Source organism: Podarcis liolepis, assembly GCF_965112155.1.
Source record: "Podarcis liolepis genome assembly, chromosome: 10".
NCBI classification, from domain to species: domain Eukaryota; kingdom Metazoa; phylum Chordata; class Lepidosauria; order Squamata; family Lacertidae; genus Podarcis; species Podarcis liolepis.
In genome coordinates, this window is record NC_139562.1 from 53755830 (window position 1) to 53776109 (window position 20280).

Consider the following 20280-nt stretch of genomic DNA (forward strand, 5'->3'; position numbering starts at 1 on the left):
CTCTCTATATATATTTCAATAGACCTGCTACAGTTCTTCAAAGCTACTGCATAATATTTTGAGCGCCATATTTGCATTTTGGGGAATGTGTCGCCTTAAACCTAAGATGGAAAAATTAGAGGAAGTCCCAGAGCTTAAGGTTGAACTTGCGTTATCAGAGAAACAAAATGACTAGAAAGCTGTTGTTACAGCATTGAAATTCCATTACTGAATGTTTTCTGCTTTTTGCTAGTGGTTAAAATTGCCCTGATAAAATTACGTAGGCATGGGCGGAGAGATGTATACACAACATGCCTTTCTCACCCATTTGGATTTCCCTTTCAGCTCAATGGAATGGGCAACATTTTTAAATGCCAAGAGAATTATGATGGAGTCAAGCAAATGTTATTGCATTTGTCACATTGGGGGCAATCTGGGAGCAATTCTGACAGCTTGTTTGGTGTTAATAATCACACACATAAAAAATCCCCTGCAAATTTTGATGGTGAGCATTTGTCAACGATTCTGTGGTTGTGCAAATATTCAAAAGATAGATACCCTATTCATTGTAATCAATAGCATTTGATTCCTTCACCAGAACTGTAGTAGCAACCAACATTTTACTGCATCAGGCAGTAACAGAATTTTAACGCTAATTCTTAAAAATGCAATGCAGAATACTAGTCGTCCCCCCGACTCAATTCAAAGTGCTTATTTCAGTCTTTCGAAAGCCCTAAAAGTTCTTGACCATAATCTCATAAACCCTTCCACCATAATCTCTCAGACCTTAACATCACTAGGGGAGCCCCACTTTGTGTTCAAAAGGCTACTTGGACATGGAGTTCCGCAGTGGCCAATGATTTTGATTTCCAGTGGAGTTAGTTGCTGGAGATAGCAATTTCCTTGAGGACATTGTCTATGGAGTTTCATATGGCCAGCTCCCTCCTATTCTTTTGAAGATCTTTTAAATCTTTTTTCTTTAGACTCCTCAATTTGAGCTGGTTTTGTTAACTGCAGGTTGAACTGTATACGTGTTTAGTGGCTTTGTGTTCGTTGCGTTTTGGAAGTGGCCGTTTTGGAAGCTGGTTGGGTATCAAATGTTAAAAAGAAATAACTAATGATCTTTTAGAGCAGTTGTGAAGTAGCTGTCCATTTTGACAATATCTGAGACGCAGCAATAGATGCTTGATCAGACTCAACTGCTGAATGCAGTAACAGACAGCATTGGAGAGTATCTTATATCAAGCAGTTCTCATTTGAAGGTATTAGGCATGCAGTAGTTTGACACTGGTCAGTATCAGCCAGAGAACAGTGCATACAGTCGTACCTCTGGTTACGAACGCTTCAGGTTACGAGCTCCGCTAATCCGGAAGTAGCTGCTCCTGGTTGCGAACTTTGCCCCAGGATGCAAATGGAAATTGCGTGCCAGAGGCGCATGCGCAGCGGGAGGCCCCATTAGCGAAAGCGCGCCTCAGGATAAGAACGGTTTCAGCTTAAGAACGGACCTCCGGAACGAATTCAGTTCGTAACCCGAGGTACCACTGTACTTGGCTGCATCTAACAGCAGACATGCAATGGCAACAGCATTTGACAGTATCTTAATGGACATCTTTCAGTGCAAGTTAGTATATTTTAGAATAGAATCCATTGGTTAATAATGCTAATCGGAGGCAAATCACATTGAAACCTGACTTTTCAAACCTGAAAATTTGTCAGGCTTTCAAGTTTTTTTTTGGGGGGGGGGTTCAGTTCTGCAGGGGGAGATGTGTTTGTCCAAAAAGACAAGTTCTTTTCTGGCCACTTAGAAAAACACAGAAGCTGGACAAGTTGAACAGCAAGACTGACACTCTGTGGCTTAGCAGAAGAAGTTCAGTGTAGATTAATCTTAATGACTTTATTTCTTTTATTCTCTTGAGAGCACTATAAAAAAAAACCCTGGTTGTAGGAAAAAATGTGCTGGAGATTTCTTCAAGAATTCACCTGTCCCGAGGCTTAAATTTTGATTTCCAACTTTATGCCTTCGGGATATTCAAATTATGTCAGTTGCTGGAGAGAGCAATTTAGTTGAGGCTGAAGCTCCTCCTCCTGATCCTGGCATGGCAGCAAGTTTTTTTAAAAACATGTTATTTTCCTTATCTGCTCACTGGAAGAGGTAGCGGAGAAGCCAGCCACCTAACAGTCATCTGACATAACGATTACCTCAGGCGATGTGACACTTTGACACTTGGTCAGTCAGCTGCTTGTTGGGACTTCAAAGCATTTGGTCTGGCCTCTTTGCCACACAGGGCAAGAGACGAAACGAAAACCACAGGGAAGTACTCAACTCCTCTCACTTAAGTTTGGGAAACGCACACAGTTCAGTCTCCTACCCCTCATCCACAGATGTCCTCAGACGAGTTATGTATCGCCAAAATGTGAAACACTTCACCAAAAACAAAGCAAAATAGGATACCAATGTGCATACAATTTGCATGTTCTAATTTATAGGTCTAGATGCAAACTCAGAACCAGTGATTATAACTGGAATAGAAATACTGGGACTCAGCTAGACTGGTAAAGAAAAAGAGATTTATACGTGTTGTATGTGCGATATAACATGTGCCACCAGATGGAGACATGGAGTACCGTTTTTCTCTACCTGTTTTCCCTGTTTAAATTTACAATGCTTTAAATTGTGGGTAGGCAAACTAAGGCCCAGGGGCCGGATCCAGCCCAATCGCCTTCTTAATCCAGCCCATGGACAATCCCGGGAATCAGCGTGTTTTCACATGAGTAGAATGTGTCCTTTTATTTAAAATGCATCTCTGGGTTATTTGTGGAGCATAGGAATTTGTCCCCCCCCCCAAAAAAAAATATATAGTCCAGCCCCCACAAGGTCTGAGGGACAGTGGACCGGCCCCCTGCTGAAAAAGTTTGCTGACCCCTGCTTTAATCTGAAACACTTCTTTGATGTGTCTAGTTCCAGCCCTGGTGACCTCAGTCTGCTGTGTGAGTCATGAACTGTTGATGGAAAAGTTCAATGTCCCTGCTCTCTTTTCTCATGGTTCTTAATATTTAAGACTTCTTCAAGAACTGTCCCATGACGGCCATTCAGATAAGATGACAAACTCTTTCATGGTGCTAGTGGCAGACCCTGTGTCTGGAATAAGTCTCATTCCAATATTTGCATCCTTCATTGGGCTGAAGTGGTCTTCCAGACAAGACTCCACATTTATGCTTAAGGTCAACTGCAACTTTCACAGGCCTCAATACATTTTTGGTATCCAAGACAAATACTTCCCAAAGATCTAGTGTGGCACAGACTTCCTATTCCGATTTGGAAACTGGCACTGCTTGCAGATTGCAAGCTGCAGCAGCAGATATTATTTCATCCCCAAATAAATCGGTATCCCGTTATGAATGGGGGGGGGAAACCTCTATGGCCATTCAAATTTTTCTTTTGTCTCAGACTATTAAGATCAATAGGCTATGAGAATAAACGAAAAGGGGCAATTGAACTGTTTATTTAATTTAAAAATAAAACGAGCTTGTAGAATTTAAGCCACCTTAGAACCAGTTGTTGGCCACACCATTAGTACTTTTAAGCAATCAAAAAATAAATAAATTCTGGATAGGCAGCTGTGTCCGCCAACTTTTAGGTGTAAAGAACCCAACATGGCTGAGATATTAAATGTGAAAACTCAGTACGTATAGTTGAAATGCCATATTGTGACTTCAGGGCCCTGGTGCTATAATTTTTAAGAGAGCTAGCTAAGTGGTATATTAACTGCACACAATTATTTCGCTTGTGAGCAGAAGGAGCAGAGCTTTCTGTTAAAGTTATGGGGCCCATTTTCTTCAGAATCATGCTAGTCATACCACTCCAAATAACTGTGGTTTCCTGTTGCATGTCACTGCTTTTTTGGGATGACCCACCCAGGGCAGCATCAGCTTGTTGTCTCTGTCTCACCTTGCTTTGAGGATCAGTTCATATTTATTTGCTTACCTAAGTCAATGAAGGCAACAAATACTGACTCTATAACAGCTTCCCCCATCCCCTCTCTCCTGTGCAGTGCCTGGCAATCTATCAAGGTCTTTAAAAAATACATCAAACCTGTGATGTTGACGCGCTAGCAGCTTGCAACAGCAGTTTCTCTGCCAATGCAAACTCTTGCTTTTTAATAAAGAATTTAAACCAGAGAAGTTAAACATTCATTGGTCTTTCTTCTAGAGGAGGAAGTAGGAGTTTGAATTGGCTCTACAGCTACCAGCCCTCTTCTTTAAAATAGAGAATATTCTTCTGTTGAGTAGAGACCGGAAAATCCTGTGCTGAGCTCCAAGAACGTAAGCCATTAAATAAGGCAAACAAAAACCCACCAACCTCCCCTATTTTATAACATTTTATTTAATACAACTAGCCATACATTCCTCTCTCTTTTTAATGTTTTTGTCACTCGTGCCTTTCTCAAAAAGTAATTAGCACTTTAACTTTAACCTCAGTAACTCTCTCACAGTAATGTAGCATATATGCAGAGTGTATTATTCTATATCTGCATACAATAATAGAAAAGCATATTTCCAGCTTTAGGAAAATATGCCAGTTCCTTTTGCTTTATGTAAGGCCTCTTTGTGTATTTATCCAGATAAACCATGGAAACTCATGATATTTATAAGCAGCTATTGTGGGTAAAGATAGCCGGTCTGTCCACCACTTGGCTGTGTTTAGAAATGGACAACTTTCCTTGACTTGATTTGGAATTGACTTTGTATCAACTCAGGGTGTGCACCAGCTATAAGACTTGGTTCAAATCCTGAGTTGGCACTTCAGAAACCTTGTGCTTCTCTCCAAAGTGCTTCTGAATCAGTCCCATTCAGCTCAAGTCCACTTTGGAGAGACTGAGAGGTGGTTTGCCTTTCCCCTTCGCTGTTGAGATAAGTAGCTATGACGCTTTTATTTTTGACATAAGTACATGAAACTTGCAGGCAATATTTGCCCCTCCAGAGTGGACAAAGTCTGCCAAATTACAGGCAAATAGGTAGGGGTTTTTTTGTACTGGTACCTTTAAATTTTGGTTTATTTTTATTTTTGGTGTCATGGGAGTTTGGAAACTGCCATCTTGTGGACCAATACTTTCCTCATTGCAAATTCCCCATAGTTGCCTGCCTAATCTGCTTGGGGAACGGTGGTAGGAGGTTGACCATGGAACAAATCTTTCCCTCTAACAAAGTTCTATAATAAAGAAATCTGAAAGCAGCTGGAGAATGGTGTTCAAGTGTTTGGTGTTTCTACTAAAATGTCCACAGAGGTAAAAGTTTCCTCTCATCACCTTGAATAAAGTGATTGCAATACTAGGCTATGGGTAGCCTCTTGGGTAGAATTGGGAGCAGCCTTTGGAGCTTGTGCTCTCTCACCTTATTCCCTTCCTTTTTCCACTTGCCACGTGGACGAGTGAGTGCCCAGACCTGGAGAAAAATCACCTTTATTTGAATGGTAGATCTCTCCTGACCTGAAATATGAAAATCCCTTTCTGTAGCATCTTTGATATATAGTTCGGGAGATATCCCATGTCAAATAAAAATGGACCTGCTGATTTCAAGCCTTGCCCTTTATGTGTGGTTCTTCCTAAAATATAAATGAGGTGGGGAAAATTCAGGAAACCGCTGTGTGTGGAGGGCATAATATTTGAATGCCTTCGATGTCTTGCATGAAATAAAAAGGGAAATAAAAAAAATCTATGTCTTGCCTGAAATAAAGAGGGAAATAAAAGATGCGCTGGACTTCTTCTTCTTCCAGTCCAGTCTAAAAGCAGCTGAAAGAGCAATTTCAGCAATGGCCGAAATGCTTTGCAGCAGTCCATCAGCCCTGTCCAACGCCACCTGAGTCAGGTATGGCCTGGAGTTTTTCGTTCAGACTTTCAAAACAGTGTATTTTTCTGAATTTAACTTCAAGATGGCTGCATCAGGCTTTAAAAGTGCAGACTAATGTACAAAACCACACATTTTACCCATTATAGGATATAAAAGGAATGTTTCCTGTGGTGGAAATAAATAGGATGGTTACCCACTGCTTCCATTGATTTTAAGTTCTACAGTAAATTCATGGGAACTGCAGCTGCTCTGCTTCTTTGAAAATCTGGCCACTGTTCCAAGTCCCAAAGGCCATATCCTGTACATACCTATTCAAGTGCTTAACCTTAGGCACCCAGGTTTGAATTTTTTTCTCTCTCTCTCTTTTTGCATACATGATCAGAGGAGTTAATTTCATTGTTATGAGCCCACTATTCAAAAACAGCTATGCCACCTTGAAGTCAAGCTGTACGTCTAAAAAATCTAAAATACTTTCATTCTACAACAGAGAAGCTCTAAGATACTGAATCTTACAAAACATCAAAGTACTGGTGAACTGGGGAACACTTTGTATTTTGATTCTTTTAAATGTACTTTTATAGTAATAACCAGTAGCAGGGAAATTGTGATCAGGACGCATTTTTCAATGTTCCACTGACTTGGTGGCCCTCTCCTGGGCTTCTGTCATGATGTCACCATACCCCTAAATGTGTGACCTTACAAAACACACAGGCCCCCAGCGATCTGCAAAAACTCTGTCCCATTGTGCTTCATCCCAAAATCTAAAACTAACTTTAGCTAACTCTGAAGTGAAATATTGTGATTTATAACAAAAAAGGTTACTTAGGGAAGTTGGATACTAAATTGTTCGGTTGGAATCTTTATCCTTTGATTATGTAGTTGGCTGAACAAAGCATTTTGATTCATTCTGTTCCAATTTAATTCCCCTTTGCAAATGACCTGATAGCTGACCCATTTTTTATGCTTAGTATCCCCAGGAAAACAAAAAATATATAAAAATACAGTGATCCTTGTTAATCATGACATTTTTATATTTCATGTTCCAAGCCTTTGGTTTAAAAAAAAAAAACAGGAACAAAAGTTATGCAAATAGATGAAGCCTTGCTATATTCTCTTAGTAAAATTCAGCATTAAAATTATTAAACTTTCACTCAGAGTGAACATAGTATTTTAATAGAATAGCCAAAGAAAAAAAAAGCTGTTCCTTCTTACTCTATAAATTGCTTTATGTTTTAACACACTGCAAATTAGGACTTTAAGTAAAGCTTCATTTTTCTTTTTTCTATATGCAAGGTTTGTTTAAGGTAGGTTGGGTTTTTTTAAAAAAAAATTGAAGTAAGGCATGTTTTTCTTTCAGTATTACATTATGCTAGCTAAGAAAGATAATGATATATATTTGATTTGACATTTTAATGACTGTGCAATTCTAGCCATGTCTACTCAGAAGTAAATCCTATTGCTTTCAATAGGGCTTATTCCTGGGTATGTGGGAATAGGCGACTTCCGTCTGAATTAGAGTATGTCCAGACCAGAAGGCCATGGACTTTGGCATCCAGATAAAACTTAATAACAGCTCATAGGATGAGGCCTACATACTGGTGTGTAGACACACAACCCATTGAGATGTTTTTGTCCTTGGATGCTCATTTTTTCCACTGCTTGCCAGTACTGTGTTGATCACACCTTCCCCATAGCAGGCAAAACATTTGTGAACATTTGGTGATATCACAGCAGCTCAGCCAATAAGATTCAAATGTGGCAGGCAGGCAGACGGCAGATAGTTACCATCTTCATATTTTATGTAGGACTTTTGGTGTTGTTTAGTCATGTCTGACTCTTCATGACCCCATGGGCCAGAGCACGCCAGGCACTCCTGTCTTCTACTGCCTCCTGCAGTTTTGTCAAACTCAAGTTGGTAGCTTCGAGAACACTGTCCAACCATCTCGTCCTCTGTTGTCCCCTTCTCCTTGCGCCCTCCATCTTTCCCAACATCAGGGTCTTTTCCAGAGAGTCTTCTCTTCTCATGAGGTGGCCAAAGTACTGGAGCCTCAGCTTCAGGATTTGTCCTTCCAGTGAGCACTCAGGGCTGATTTCCTTCAGAATGTGTAGGTTTGATCTTCTTGCAGCCCATGGGACTCTCAAGAGTCTCCTCCAGCACCATAATTCAAAAGCATCAATTCTTCGGTGATCAGCCTTCTTTATGATCCAGCTCTCACTTCCATACATCACTACTGGGAAAACCATAGCTTTAACTATACGACCGTTTGCTGGCAAGGTGATGTCTCTGCTTTTTAAGATGCTGTCTAGGTTTGTCGTCGCTTTTCTCCCCAAAAGCAGGCATCTTTTAATTTCGTGACTGCTGTCACCATCTGCAGTGATCATGGAGCCCAAGAAAGTAAAATCTCTCACTGCTTTCATTTCTCCCCCTTCTATTTGCCAGGAGGTGATAGGGCCAGTGGCCATGATCTTAGTTTTTTTGATGTTGAGCTTCAGACCATATTTTGTGCTCTCCTCTTTTACCCTCATTAAAAGGTTCTTTAATTCCTCCTCACTTTCTGCCATCAAGGTTGTGTCATCTGCATATCTGAGGTTGTTGATTTTTCTTCGGGAAATCTTAATTCCGGCTTGGGATTCATCCAGCCCAGCCTTTCGCATGATGAATTCTGCATATAAGTTAAATAAGCAGGGAGACAATATACAGCCTTGTCGTACTCCTTTCCCCATTTTGAAGCAATAGTTGTTCCATAATGTCGGACTAAATATGCTAATGAAAAGTGAGGTTTGGGGGGCGTGTTGTGCTACTCATAGAAGTTGCTTTGCAGGAGGCATCGTTTCCTAAAAGTATTCTCCATTATACCTTTTGCTTGTCGTTTCTCCTTCCTTTCCACCCAACTGGTGGAAGAAAACTACAGCACCGGTCGGTTGTGATACAGCTTCTTGCTGTATCAAGACACACTTTGGTACATAACAAAGCTGCTCAAAGAAAAAGACACACACATATCCAAACCCATTTTTCTCTTCTACTTTTATTTTTAACCTTTTTTAAAAAATAGAAAATTGGCTGACCACGGATTTATGAATTAGCAAGTCCATTATAATGATGAATGGAAATTACCATTTAAAACCTGAATCATTCATCAGGTTTTATCATTCATCGCTATGTGTCAGGTGACATAAGAATACATGAATACTTGTCATCTTAGTATTTCCTACCTGATAGTTAAACTTGCATGAACTTTAGACTTTCGTACCAAGTGCTGGCTAATATAAATTAAAAAACAACAACACCCGAATATAAAGTAATTTTACATATAGTTTCAAAGGAGTGAAAGGGAACATGTAGAAGACAATATCAATAAGGGGGGGGGAGCATTCTTCCCACCCCCAGAGAAAAGAATCACAGAAGTCTCTTGGGTTTTTTTCAAAATAGAAAGTCCTGTTGAGTATATGGTATCCCTAGACCACGTTTATGGTTGAGGACTTTTACTGCCAGATTGATCTGTTCACCATCTTTCAGCAGGCCCCCACTGACAACAAAATATTCCATAAATGCTCCTTCTAGGTTTCTGAAATGAGCAAACACACCATATTCCAAGTGATAAGGATTTTGAGAGAAAAGCTAGCCTCCAAGATGATAGCTCGATGACATCCCACCCACGTTCAAATAAGATTTCTACCGTAGGCTTAGCAGTTCGTAAACTGAAGCCAACTTTCAGAGAGATCATTTAAATTGTGAAATGCTACCCAAAGACTGAGAAAGAAAAGACTGTATATTAATCTTGGCAGCAGATGGCAATTCTAGATCCAGAAGCTCAATGGTGTTGAGCTGAATGGAACATAACAAGTCTGTTATCCTAACAAAATGCAGCCTTCGTCTCTCAGAGGGCTAGAAATGCCCTCTCAGTATATGCATCCAATCACAGAAGAACATAAAGAGACAGTTAAACTGAGTAATGTTGCATAACTAAATGGCAAGATTTTCAAGTGGAATATAAAACCTGAAAGTATTGTTTTAATCAAAGATCTGATGGTCTTGTCAGTGCTTCATTATCCTGATGCAGTGTGTGGGTTTTTTGCCCCCCCCCATATTTTTCCTCTTCCAAATACTAATGTTTCTGCAGAAACATGTAGGACCCAATCCTGCTTCCTCAGCAAGGCCTGATGAGCTTCCTCAGAAGACTTCATCCCAACCCTCCACTCCCAACTGGATATGCCAGCGTGCTGGATACACCGCAATGCAGTCACAGCAAGTGAAGGTGATCCCACTTTGAAGGATCCCTCTCTAATGGTTCTCCTTTATATTTTTAGAAATATCAGCCACGTAGCCTGATATTATTATTATTTTTAATTGTGTGTGAGGCTATTTTTGCTACTATTTTGCAGGGAAAGCTTTATTAAATATTTTTCTGCTCTTTCAAATTGAATTTGTGCTATTACAGTGGTACCTCGGGTTAAGTACTTAAAACTCTTCTTAACCTGAAGCACCACTTTAGCTAATGGGGCCTCCTTCTGCCGCCGCACCACCGGAGCACAATTTCTGTTCTCATCCTGAAGCAATGTTCTCAACCTGAGGTACTATTTCTGGGTTAGCGGAGTCTGTAACCTGAAGCGTATGTAGCCTGAGGTACCACTGTAATTTGATTTCCCACCACCATCACCACCATTTTCTTCTTTGCCTCATTCCAAACCACCTAAAGACCACTTCCAAACCACTGTGGCTCAAGAATAGCCATGAGCTGGTAGCCAGTAGTTGAGACAAAAGCAGGACATTCTGGGATCCAATCAGAAACCAGGATGGCTTCTGTAAATCTGGGACTGTCCCTGAAAAATAGGGACACTCGGAGGTTCTGCATCTTGGTGCAATGATAGTGCATTAGTGGTGGGTTTATTTTGTTCTAGTTTGTTCTATCATGCTTCCCCTGTGATAACAGGTTATTGCTCTCCGGAGGGTCTGTAACACAACAAAAGTGTTACACAATGGAACTCATAGCTATGCTGCTCAAGTTGCACATGTTCATGTCACTGTATTACCTGCTAGCTCCAATCCTACGATAACAGGTTACTGCCAAATATTACGCTCACAGGATTGAGCCAAAAGATGTAATTCTGTGTTGGCCAAAATGCCAAAACGCCATGACCAAGTAGCTTTTTCAGTCTAAAGCCAATTACACTCTACAGTTCTGTACTACTCAACAGCACTGTGAAAACCCTGGCTATATTATGCCAGCTGATACAGCTGCTAACCCCTTACTAACACAGCGTTCTGGGTTCCTTTGTGCTGCCTAGTTCTTGCATCCCATTCTAAACATTTATATCCTTGAAACACTAAAAGAGAACACATGAGTGACTCATATTTCTCCTTTTGCATTTCCACTGCATCCCATTTTGTTCCCATTTTGCAAGTAACAGCATGGCCTGTGCTTATTGTGGTAATGTTGGTCTAGGGCAAAAATGTGAGAAACTGAAGCTTTAGATCAGATGCTTTTATATATATATTAAACATGTCACCCATTACCTTTTCAATGAAAATAGAAACCAAAAGGACATAACGTTTGGGTGTACCTAGCCTAGGAAAAGCTTAGCAAGGTAACCAGGTAAGGATTTGTGTTCAACCCTCTCTAACAGGGTTGAAAATCTTGAATAGCAGCATTTAGCATAATACAGGCTCAAATAAGCAAACTGGTCTTCATTGATGTGTCAAACTGGAGACCCGCATCTTCCAAAAACTGCCTCTGTATGTCAGCATGTGAAGCTGATCTTTCCCAGCTGATGCTGGATTCAAGTTTCTTGGAAGCATTTTTGGTGGAGATGTGCCAAACAACCTTAAAAAATAAATCAGTTGCAGTAGAACAGGACAATCCCCCAAGGCTCAGAGGTAGGGTGAGTGTTTTGATACATGCATTACTAATTAACTGTGAAAAGTTTTGAACAGGCCCAATATCTCTCTCTCTCTGAGTGTGCGTGTGTGTGTGTGTGTGTGTGTGTGTGTGTGTGAGAGAGAGAGAGAGAGAGAGAGAGAGAGAGAGAGAGAGAGAGAAGTGCAATAGCTACCTTTTATTTGAAAGGTCATAAAAGGGTAGAAAAACAATTCCAACCCATGAAGTTAACCATACCACAATTTTGGAATATAACCTTTCGGTATTCCCCCCTCCCTCCCCTCCCCCTCCTTTTTTTACAAGATGTGATGCTTCATGTCAAAGACAGTATTCCATATCATAACTCATTTGACATAACTTCAGGTGATGCAAATTTTTATAACACTTGTTTCTCCTTTTACCCCTCCTCCAATATATTTCTTTTTCCAGACAATAATGACTTCAACCTGGAAAAAGGCTTACGGCTCAGTCAGAACTAGCCTAAATCTAACCTTCAGTTTGGAGTCTTGGATAATGAGGTAAAATATGTATTATTCACTCGACTACCTTTGGACTCAAATGACAAAAGGGAGTGAATATTCCAGGCCCAACACATTCTTAGTTTAGGAATCTCAAGAGACATTTTGCAACTGTGCTATTGCAGCTTGATTTTTGGACAGTGAGGAAGAAATAATGATACTTTTCATGGATTTTAAAAGGTGTTTCTGTGGCTCTCTGGCAGCCTTAAACAAGTCTTAGCACTGGTAAATAAATGAACTGTTAAGCCACTTTAACATCTGAAAAATAAGCTGCAGGTCCATTATCATCCGAACATGTTTCACTCTTCCCAGTGTCAAATCTCTAGGCTGTAATTCTGAGGTAAGGTGAGTTTTCATTTCAACCTTTTCAAGTAGCTCCTTACAGAGCACTAAATGAAAGAAAACAGTTAATCTTAAACAAAAGAATATAAATAAATGCCACATGAGTGTTCTCGTGAATTAGTTTTGCTAATGCTAATTAGAATGCTCATTTGTCCAGAAAAAACCCCCCATGGCAGATGACTTTTGTTTGCAGTTGGATTTATCGCAAAGCATAATATGACAATCGTGTACACTAGAATCTAGTTTACTAGCCATTGCAATATCTGGATAATCTTCTAGTTCTAGTTATAAATGCACCACTCTTTTTTGCTTCTTCTTTCAGAGAAAAATGTCTGTCAAATACAAGTGTGGATACATGCTGGACTTCCCCACTGCTGTTGGATTCACAGCTGAGCAAAGTGAGGTAGCCTAGGTAATGTTATGTAGGCAGGGTAATGTCGCACATCAATAGAAGCCTCTTAAGTGCTTGTCAGGTGTAAATCAATGTCATCATTGACATGGGGAAGGACCTTTGCAGAAATGCAATAGCTGTCGTGTTCAAAGGAACCCTTAACACCTCCTTTATTGACCCAACCCATGCCCCAAATGAACAGCCCTTGCTTGTTTTCTACAAGGCACATCCACACATGACATGCGTACAGTAGGGCTGAGTGTAAAGGCTTGTCCACACTGGAACAAAATGTGAAATCCAGGCCAGTGCTGTCCCAGACATTTCCCACTTTAAATAAGAACACACACACCCTGCCCCGATTCAGATTTCTAGAATCATAGAATCATAGAATCATAGAATTGGAAGAGACCACAAGGGCCATCGAGTCCAACCCCCTAGGGATCGAAAGTCCCCATGTTTTAAGGCAGGGGGATCTGGGACAATAATGGGATGGGGAGCATGTCACATGGCTGTCAACATTTCCCTTTTTTAAAGGGAAATTCCCTTATTCCGAATAGGATTCCTCACAAGAAAAGAGAAAAGTTGACAGCTATGATGTCATGTTACTGGGGAGGCAGGCAAATGCAAACTCCACATTTTGCTCTGGTGTGGACAAGCCCTAAGAGTCAAATTACAAACAGGTCTAAGAAACACCTGTTTTCAGAACAAGTGGGTATGGAAAAGATGATGTGAAATGGAGAGAAGCAGAGAGAAGAGTTGCCTAAGCCTCCCCCCCCCCACTGCTTCTCATTACAAATCACAGTCTTGGGAACCCATCTGGGAGAAGCAGTTGGGAGCAGAGAAGTGGCTGGTGGAAAAGGGATCCTTCTGACACTTTCCTGCTCCATGTTGTCCCTTTTTGTGGAAAAGGAGTTACTGGGGAGTTGTTAAGCGTGTTTGAATGCATTGCCTAGTCTGATCTTCTCTTACGCTGTTGTACCGTCCAAGTTTGATAACGTACGAAAGGCTGGTTAAAGGGGTCAGTTGCAGATAATAAGTCAAAGACTGCTTTGAATCAGAGGTTTTCAGAACAGAACAAGTTACCACCTTCCCACAAATATGCCATCATAGGCATGCACAGCACATCAGAGTGTTCACCCAGGGAATTTTTTTATTTAAAGGCAAACATTTATTGAATACATACTCATACTCAACCATATAGGACATTGTTTTCATTCACCAAACAAACTAAAGAAACTCCCTGCCCTATACTTCGTTGGTTTCCATGGTTTGGCTGCCCACGTGTAGGACTCTGAGGGATTTCTGAAAGCCCTTGATCAGATAAAGGTAAACACGTGTCCTGCTCGCTAGATGCTGCAAGACAATCTTTTTCGAAGATGTGAGAATTCTCACTGCTTTGAATAAATGTGCACAGAAGCATGTGACTCTTCCAAAAGCATAAAAGGGAAAACACCCTTGTAAATAATGCCAGCTATATACTGTCCATCAAAAGGATGTTTTAAGAGAAGATGGGTTTAAACTGCAGAACCGAACACGGCCAGTTTGGAAAGGTTAACTTTGCTTGGCTAAGGTGATCCCTTCGGTGGTGGGTACTATTACTAAGATTCCGTAGTTATCCTCCGCACTGAATAAAAAAAAATATTCATGCCTTTAGGGGTTGTAGGGTCCTTGCTGTGATTTACATAACTTGCTGTCAGCTGGCATGGCAGACACCAATTATAGGGAACTTTGGAAAGGCGCTACCTGTAGCTCTCAGTGGAAGCCATGTTTCTGTTGTATTAAATCTGTACAGAAATGACAGTGGGGGGAAAGGAGAAAAATAAATGGTGCTGTGAATGTTACAAGTAAACCTTTGGGAACAACAATGTAAGTAGGAGAGTGATACAGATAATGCGGTTTTGCTTAGTGTAGCACTGAATACCCAAAGTCAGGAAAATGGAAATACAACACACACACACACACACACACACACACACACACACGACTATATATAATAGTCACTCTGCAATGTCAACTGTGCCAAGTAAATCCCTAGAAAGCTTAAAGGAATGTTACAATTTTGCTTAGAATGGAAAATAGGTTTGACTGGTCAGGTAATAAATTAACAAAAAAATAAGTTAGTTACAGGAGTCTGATAATTGCTAGGCATGTTGCAATATGTGTCCAAATAAGACACTGGATAGAAATTAATTTCACCCATGCAGATCTTAGAGCGGGGAACCAGGGCCCCCCAACTACTCATGGACTTGACACCTGATCATGGATCTACTTTCCAAGGAGCAGCCACTACCTGCTAGATCCACAGCCACATTTTCAGATCCAGGTATCTTTTCTTCTCCCCTGCCTTGCTTCAGTCCATTGGCGCCATAAGCCAGTCCATTGGCTCATAAGACAATAAGTTGCTGAGTCCTTCCTCTGTTCCCTGAATAGTGCCATCAAGACCATGGCAATGAGGCAGAAAGCTCTTCCCAGTATATTGTTATGAGTTTGTGGGTTCCAGACACACATAATTCCTTGCTTTAGTAAGTGTTAGAATTTAATCAATTATTGGAGAGTTAAACTGGAAGTCAGATTCTTAATAGCTGGACTCGGCTTCCTGAGTTCAGGAGATTTCCTGAGAGATGGGCCATTAACAGAGAAAAACACAGGGAGATGGGCCATTAGCAAAGCAATGTCTGTACCAGCTGGCAAATGGGTGGATCCCCTCCTGAGCTCTTGGATGGTTAGCATATAGAAATCAGAGTGGAGAACTTTAGGATCTCAGTTGGGGATGATATGGACTGGAGGAAAATAGTTGCAGTTGGTGGAATGCGGCAAGCTGGAGAGAGGATGCATATTTTTGAATCCAAGGCGGCTGTGGCTATGGGAGAAGCAAGAAGCTTTTATGGGTGTCAATGCTGTAAGCATCATATGCTCTGGTTGTATATATGTGTAAATAAACCATATATCATAAAGACACCCCAAGCTCCACTGTGCCTCATTCCCAAAGGAAACGCGAACCCTGAGTAAGAACACTGAAACATTGCACCACTTGGAAATTGGGGTGGCATGTAACAATATCGTTCTAGACTCCTGCTTCAGGTTTATTGTTACAGCTGATAGGAAATAGTTCATTGTACTTCTAAAATTATTGCCTGCCAGAGCTCTAGCCACACTCCTCACTCTTCTGAGGACTGCTTCATCTTTACTTTTCACCTTCTTTGGCCTACAATATCTCATTGCATCCACTGGTTTTCTCGGGGTCTTCAGTACATTTTAATTCTACTGAAAAACTACAGAGGCACAGTACTTTTACCCAGAGTGTTTGGTCCCTTTCTACCCAGCAGATCAACTAACTTTTTAAATAGAAAACTGGAGTTCTCCCTGACCTTGGAAAAGGCTGGAGAAATCTATTCTGATCTCCTCCCCGCCCCGCTCCATGTTTATGAACGAGTCCTGGTGAGCTTTGCAGTCTAGGAGAACTAGAGGCAAATAATTTTATAGAGTGTTTTTGCATATATTATTAAGATTCAAGCCCTGATTCTCTCTCCCCCCCCCCACAAGAAAACATTATAAATAGTGTCTCAAAAACCTGTGATATCCACTTTGTTAAGTGTTGGGTTCAAGAGATTAAGGGCAATGACTGGCATATAGTTCACTTTTATTTCCATCTCGCTGCAACCTCACATCGCTATACATCTGTTTTGTTGATTCAGAAGAGCACTTGAGCGCCTTTACAGTTGATTTTGACAAGTGCTACAATTTGATATGGGTAGATAATTCTTGCTGAGATGATTTCGAAGTACAGAAATTATAATTTTGAGTAGATATTACCTTTCTTTATGATCAGAAATTTCATGTAATATACTGTGCACTTAAGCATCTTAATCACATTTTTTCTCCCTCTCTCTTTTTTTTATATAAAAAAAATACATTACATTATTTTCATCTAATCGAGCAAAGTATTGCAAATTAAAATATTGTTCTAAATATATCTGGGTCCCCTCCCCTTCCTCCTGCTTGGTGAAGAAGATCCTTTAAAGAAGAACAACAAAAAAGGAACATTAAAAATGTTCATTCCTAACCTTCTCTTCAAAACTATTTGGTTTGGGATTTAATTAAACAGTAAGACATGACAGACTGTACAGGAGGGCTCATTAATGCACACCTTGGGTGCATTTCACCTCCTGCTTCTTGCACAGCTGAGGTGTGGATTAATCAGCGCTACCCCTTGGCCCAGAGCATTTATTGTGATTATAAAATGACCACTTGGAAAAAAAATAAAACAAAATGTTCCAACGCCAGGAAAGATCATCCATCATGCCTGATGATTAGGAGTTAAGAGCAACATTAAAAGGAAGAGGGGGGGCTGTTCATGTTTTATGCAGTGGTGCAAACAGAGTTTTCCTCATGTTTGGAAGAACTTTATGATTCTTCAAAAGCTTTTTTTGTTCAGTGGCAAAGCATAATCAAAGATGTAACAGGACAGCTTTGCATTAGATAGTGGTAGTATAGCGTATTCATCCAGAGTAGATGTGATGGGAGAAGCCACATTTGTTTAATCATGTGCTCATCCCATTTATATATAGAATCATAGAGTTGGAAGAGACCACAAGGGCCATCGAGTCCAACCCCCTGCCAAGCAGGAAACACCATCAGAGCACTCCTGACATATGGTTGTCAAGCCTCTGCTTAAAGACCTCCAAAGAAGGAGACTCCACCACACTCCTTGGCAGCAAATTCCACTGTCGAACAGCTCTTACTGTCAGGAAGTTCTTCCTAATGTTTAGGTGGAATCTTCTTTCTTGTAGTTTGGATCCATTGCTCCGTGTCCGCTTCTCTGGAGCAGCAGAAAACAACCTTCCTCCCTCCTCTATGTGACATCCTTTTATATATTTGAACATGGCTATCATATCACCCCTTAACCTATATAAAGCTGACAGTGGGACTTATGCAGGTTCTTGTTTGTTTATATGGCTCTGGGCAACTATGCCTACAGGACTGCCTTTCCCCTACATGAACCTGCCCAGACCTAAGACCATCATCTGAGGGCCTCCTCTGCAGTAGTTCCCTTTTTATAAAGTGCTCTCCCAAAGGAGGCCCAACTGGTGCTAACCTTGTCATGAAATGACAAGTGTCATGCAAAGGTGGTTTTTTGGGTGCCACACAAAAGTGTTTTTTGTTTCTCCGGGCACTGGGTAGCACAACACGATACTGTACAGCTAAATCTGTTTTTACTATGATTTCAGCATTGCAATTTTTTACTTTGGTTGTAAATAGCTTCAGGACTTTTGTGTGTGTTTGTGTGGAAAGCAATGTATACATATTCACCCACCCTTAAAAGGTAAAGGGACCCCTGACCATTAGGTCCAGTCGTGACCGACTCTGGGGTTGTGGCGCTCATCTCGCTTTATTGGCCGAGGGAGCCGGCGTACAGCTTCCGGGTCATGTGGCCAGCATGACTAAGCCACTTCTGGCAAACCAGAGCAGTGCACGGAAACACTGTTTACCTTCCTGCTGGAGCGGTACCTGTTTATCTACTTGCACTTTGACGTGCTTTCGAACTGCTAGTTTGGCAGGAGCAGGGACCGAGTGACGGGAGCTCGCCCCGTCGCGGGGATTCGAACTGCCGACCTTCCGATCAGCAAGCCCTAGGCTCTGTGGTTTAACCCACAGCGCCACCCATGTCCCTGTCACCCACCCTTACTCCGCTGAAAAATATTGGGAAATAGAACCAGTAGCAACAGTTCTCAGCTATATTGACCGAGTGGAAAGGAGGCAGCTTGATAATTACCTGTGTGTCAGCAGACTTGATCGGAGGCTCCAGATGTTCCTTCCAGAGGACTATGGAAACTGATCCATTTGAAAAAGAGAGAACTCCGCTTCGAGATTTGTAAGTTGAAAACTAGTAAAGTTCCCAGCTGTTGGTGCACCACCGCTGCTGCCCCACACCACAAATTTTCTCTCAAGAGGAATATAGCCCAAAGCTCAGAAAATGCTAAAAGGGACTTGTAGTAAAAGCTGCTCAATTGTGGAGAAGTGTTCATGCTCCCCAAAGAGCAGAACAGAGGGAGATAGTAGCTGGAGGGGTGGGAAACAACCATCAAAAGATAACAAAGGAAGGAGAGGGCTCAGAAAGCTGTGGGAATTGCAAGATGGTATGTACCAGGGAAAAGAAATTATTAGAGCAGCAGGGTGGAATGGCGTTTTGTTTTGTTTTTAAGAAATCTAGATCCCAGTCATGCCTCAACAATCAGGATCTGATCGCATAAAGCTAGTGTGGCGTAATGGTTAGATTGTTCCGCTATGACCTGGGAGAGAGCAGGGTTCGAATCCCTACTCATCCATGAAGCTCACTGCGTGACCTTGGGCCATTCACCATCTCTTAGCCTAACCTGCTTCACAGGGTTGTTGTGAGGGTGAAATGGGGAGAAGGAGGACCGTGTACACCACCTTGAGCTCCTTGGGCGATAAAGGTAGTATATAATTTTTTAAAAATTATGGGAAGAGCTCCTCAGTAATGCAAGAAACTGTGTCAGTAAGAAAACTGCAAGCATGAACCAATGATACTGAAAAAGGTTTTAAATACATTGCAAATGACTTTAACTATACTGTTTAAATTACTTGACATTTATTTATTTATTTTTAAAAAATATTGATTGAGAATTATTATTTTTTCTTGTCAAAATTTCAGGGGGGAAATGTTAAGACAGTGTATTGTTAATAATGATGATGATAATTATTGATGTTGAATAATAATAATAATAATGTCCCAGAATTGACTTTGCTGGTTCTTTTTCCTCATAAAAGAACTGCACCCCGTGCTTTATTTGCTATTGTTGCTTTTTTTCTGAATGAACATAAAAATGATGAGCCAGCTTTTAGTGATTGATTCTTTTTGCACTGCACTTTGCTTTTTCTACGGAGTTTAGAGTGCATAATTAAAATCATATCACTGATTTGTGTCCAGCTGGATTGTGCGGTGTGTGTGTGATTTTTTTTACTCGTGTGAATAATTTCCACGCAGATAAATAATCTTGCTGAGGTCCATTGGACTTCCCATAAGCAAGGGCAGCACGGGTAGTTAGTGTTTGTAAGATCAATCTTGGAAATAGCAACATAGAAGCAAAGCAATGCACTGTAACTCATGCCTAGCTATAGATACATAATATATTGCTTTGAACGAAGTCTCCTCTTGTGTTACATTTGTATTCATATATGTCAAAAATGCAACGTTGGTTCTTTTTAAAATAAATTGGAAGCGCTAGTCTATAGTGTATGATTATTTTATTAACTGATAAATCAGCCAGCTCTCAAGGGCATGGGGGAAATAGATTTATTTAATTTA

General features: G+C 40.8%; 2 protein-coding genes across 2 annotated transcripts in view; one reads left to right on the forward strand and one right to left on the reverse strand.

Moving 5' to 3' along the window:
• Positions 1-20280, reverse strand: part of TFEC (transcription factor EC) — a 380439-nt gene that overhangs the window by 55421 nt on the left and 304738 nt on the right. The gene's annotated exons all lie outside the window — the stretch shown is intronic.
• The window catches only part of LOC310687920 (uncharacterized protein), a 71177-nt gene that overhangs the window by 43512 nt on the left and 7385 nt on the right, over positions 1-20280 (forward strand). Inside the window, exons 7-12 of the mRNA XM_083463879.1 lie at positions 9948-10082; positions 12132-12220; positions 12885-12974; positions 15158-15276; positions 18741-18825; positions 19165-19408. Of these exons, the coding sequence (XP_083320005.1) occupies positions 9948-10082; positions 12132-12220; positions 12885-12969 (309 nt within the window). The 3' untranslated portion in view covers positions 12970-12974; positions 15158-15276; positions 18741-18825; positions 19165-19408. The remainder of the gene's footprint in view (positions 1-9947; positions 10083-12131; positions 12221-12884; positions 12975-15157; positions 15277-18740; positions 18826-19164; positions 19409-20280) is intronic.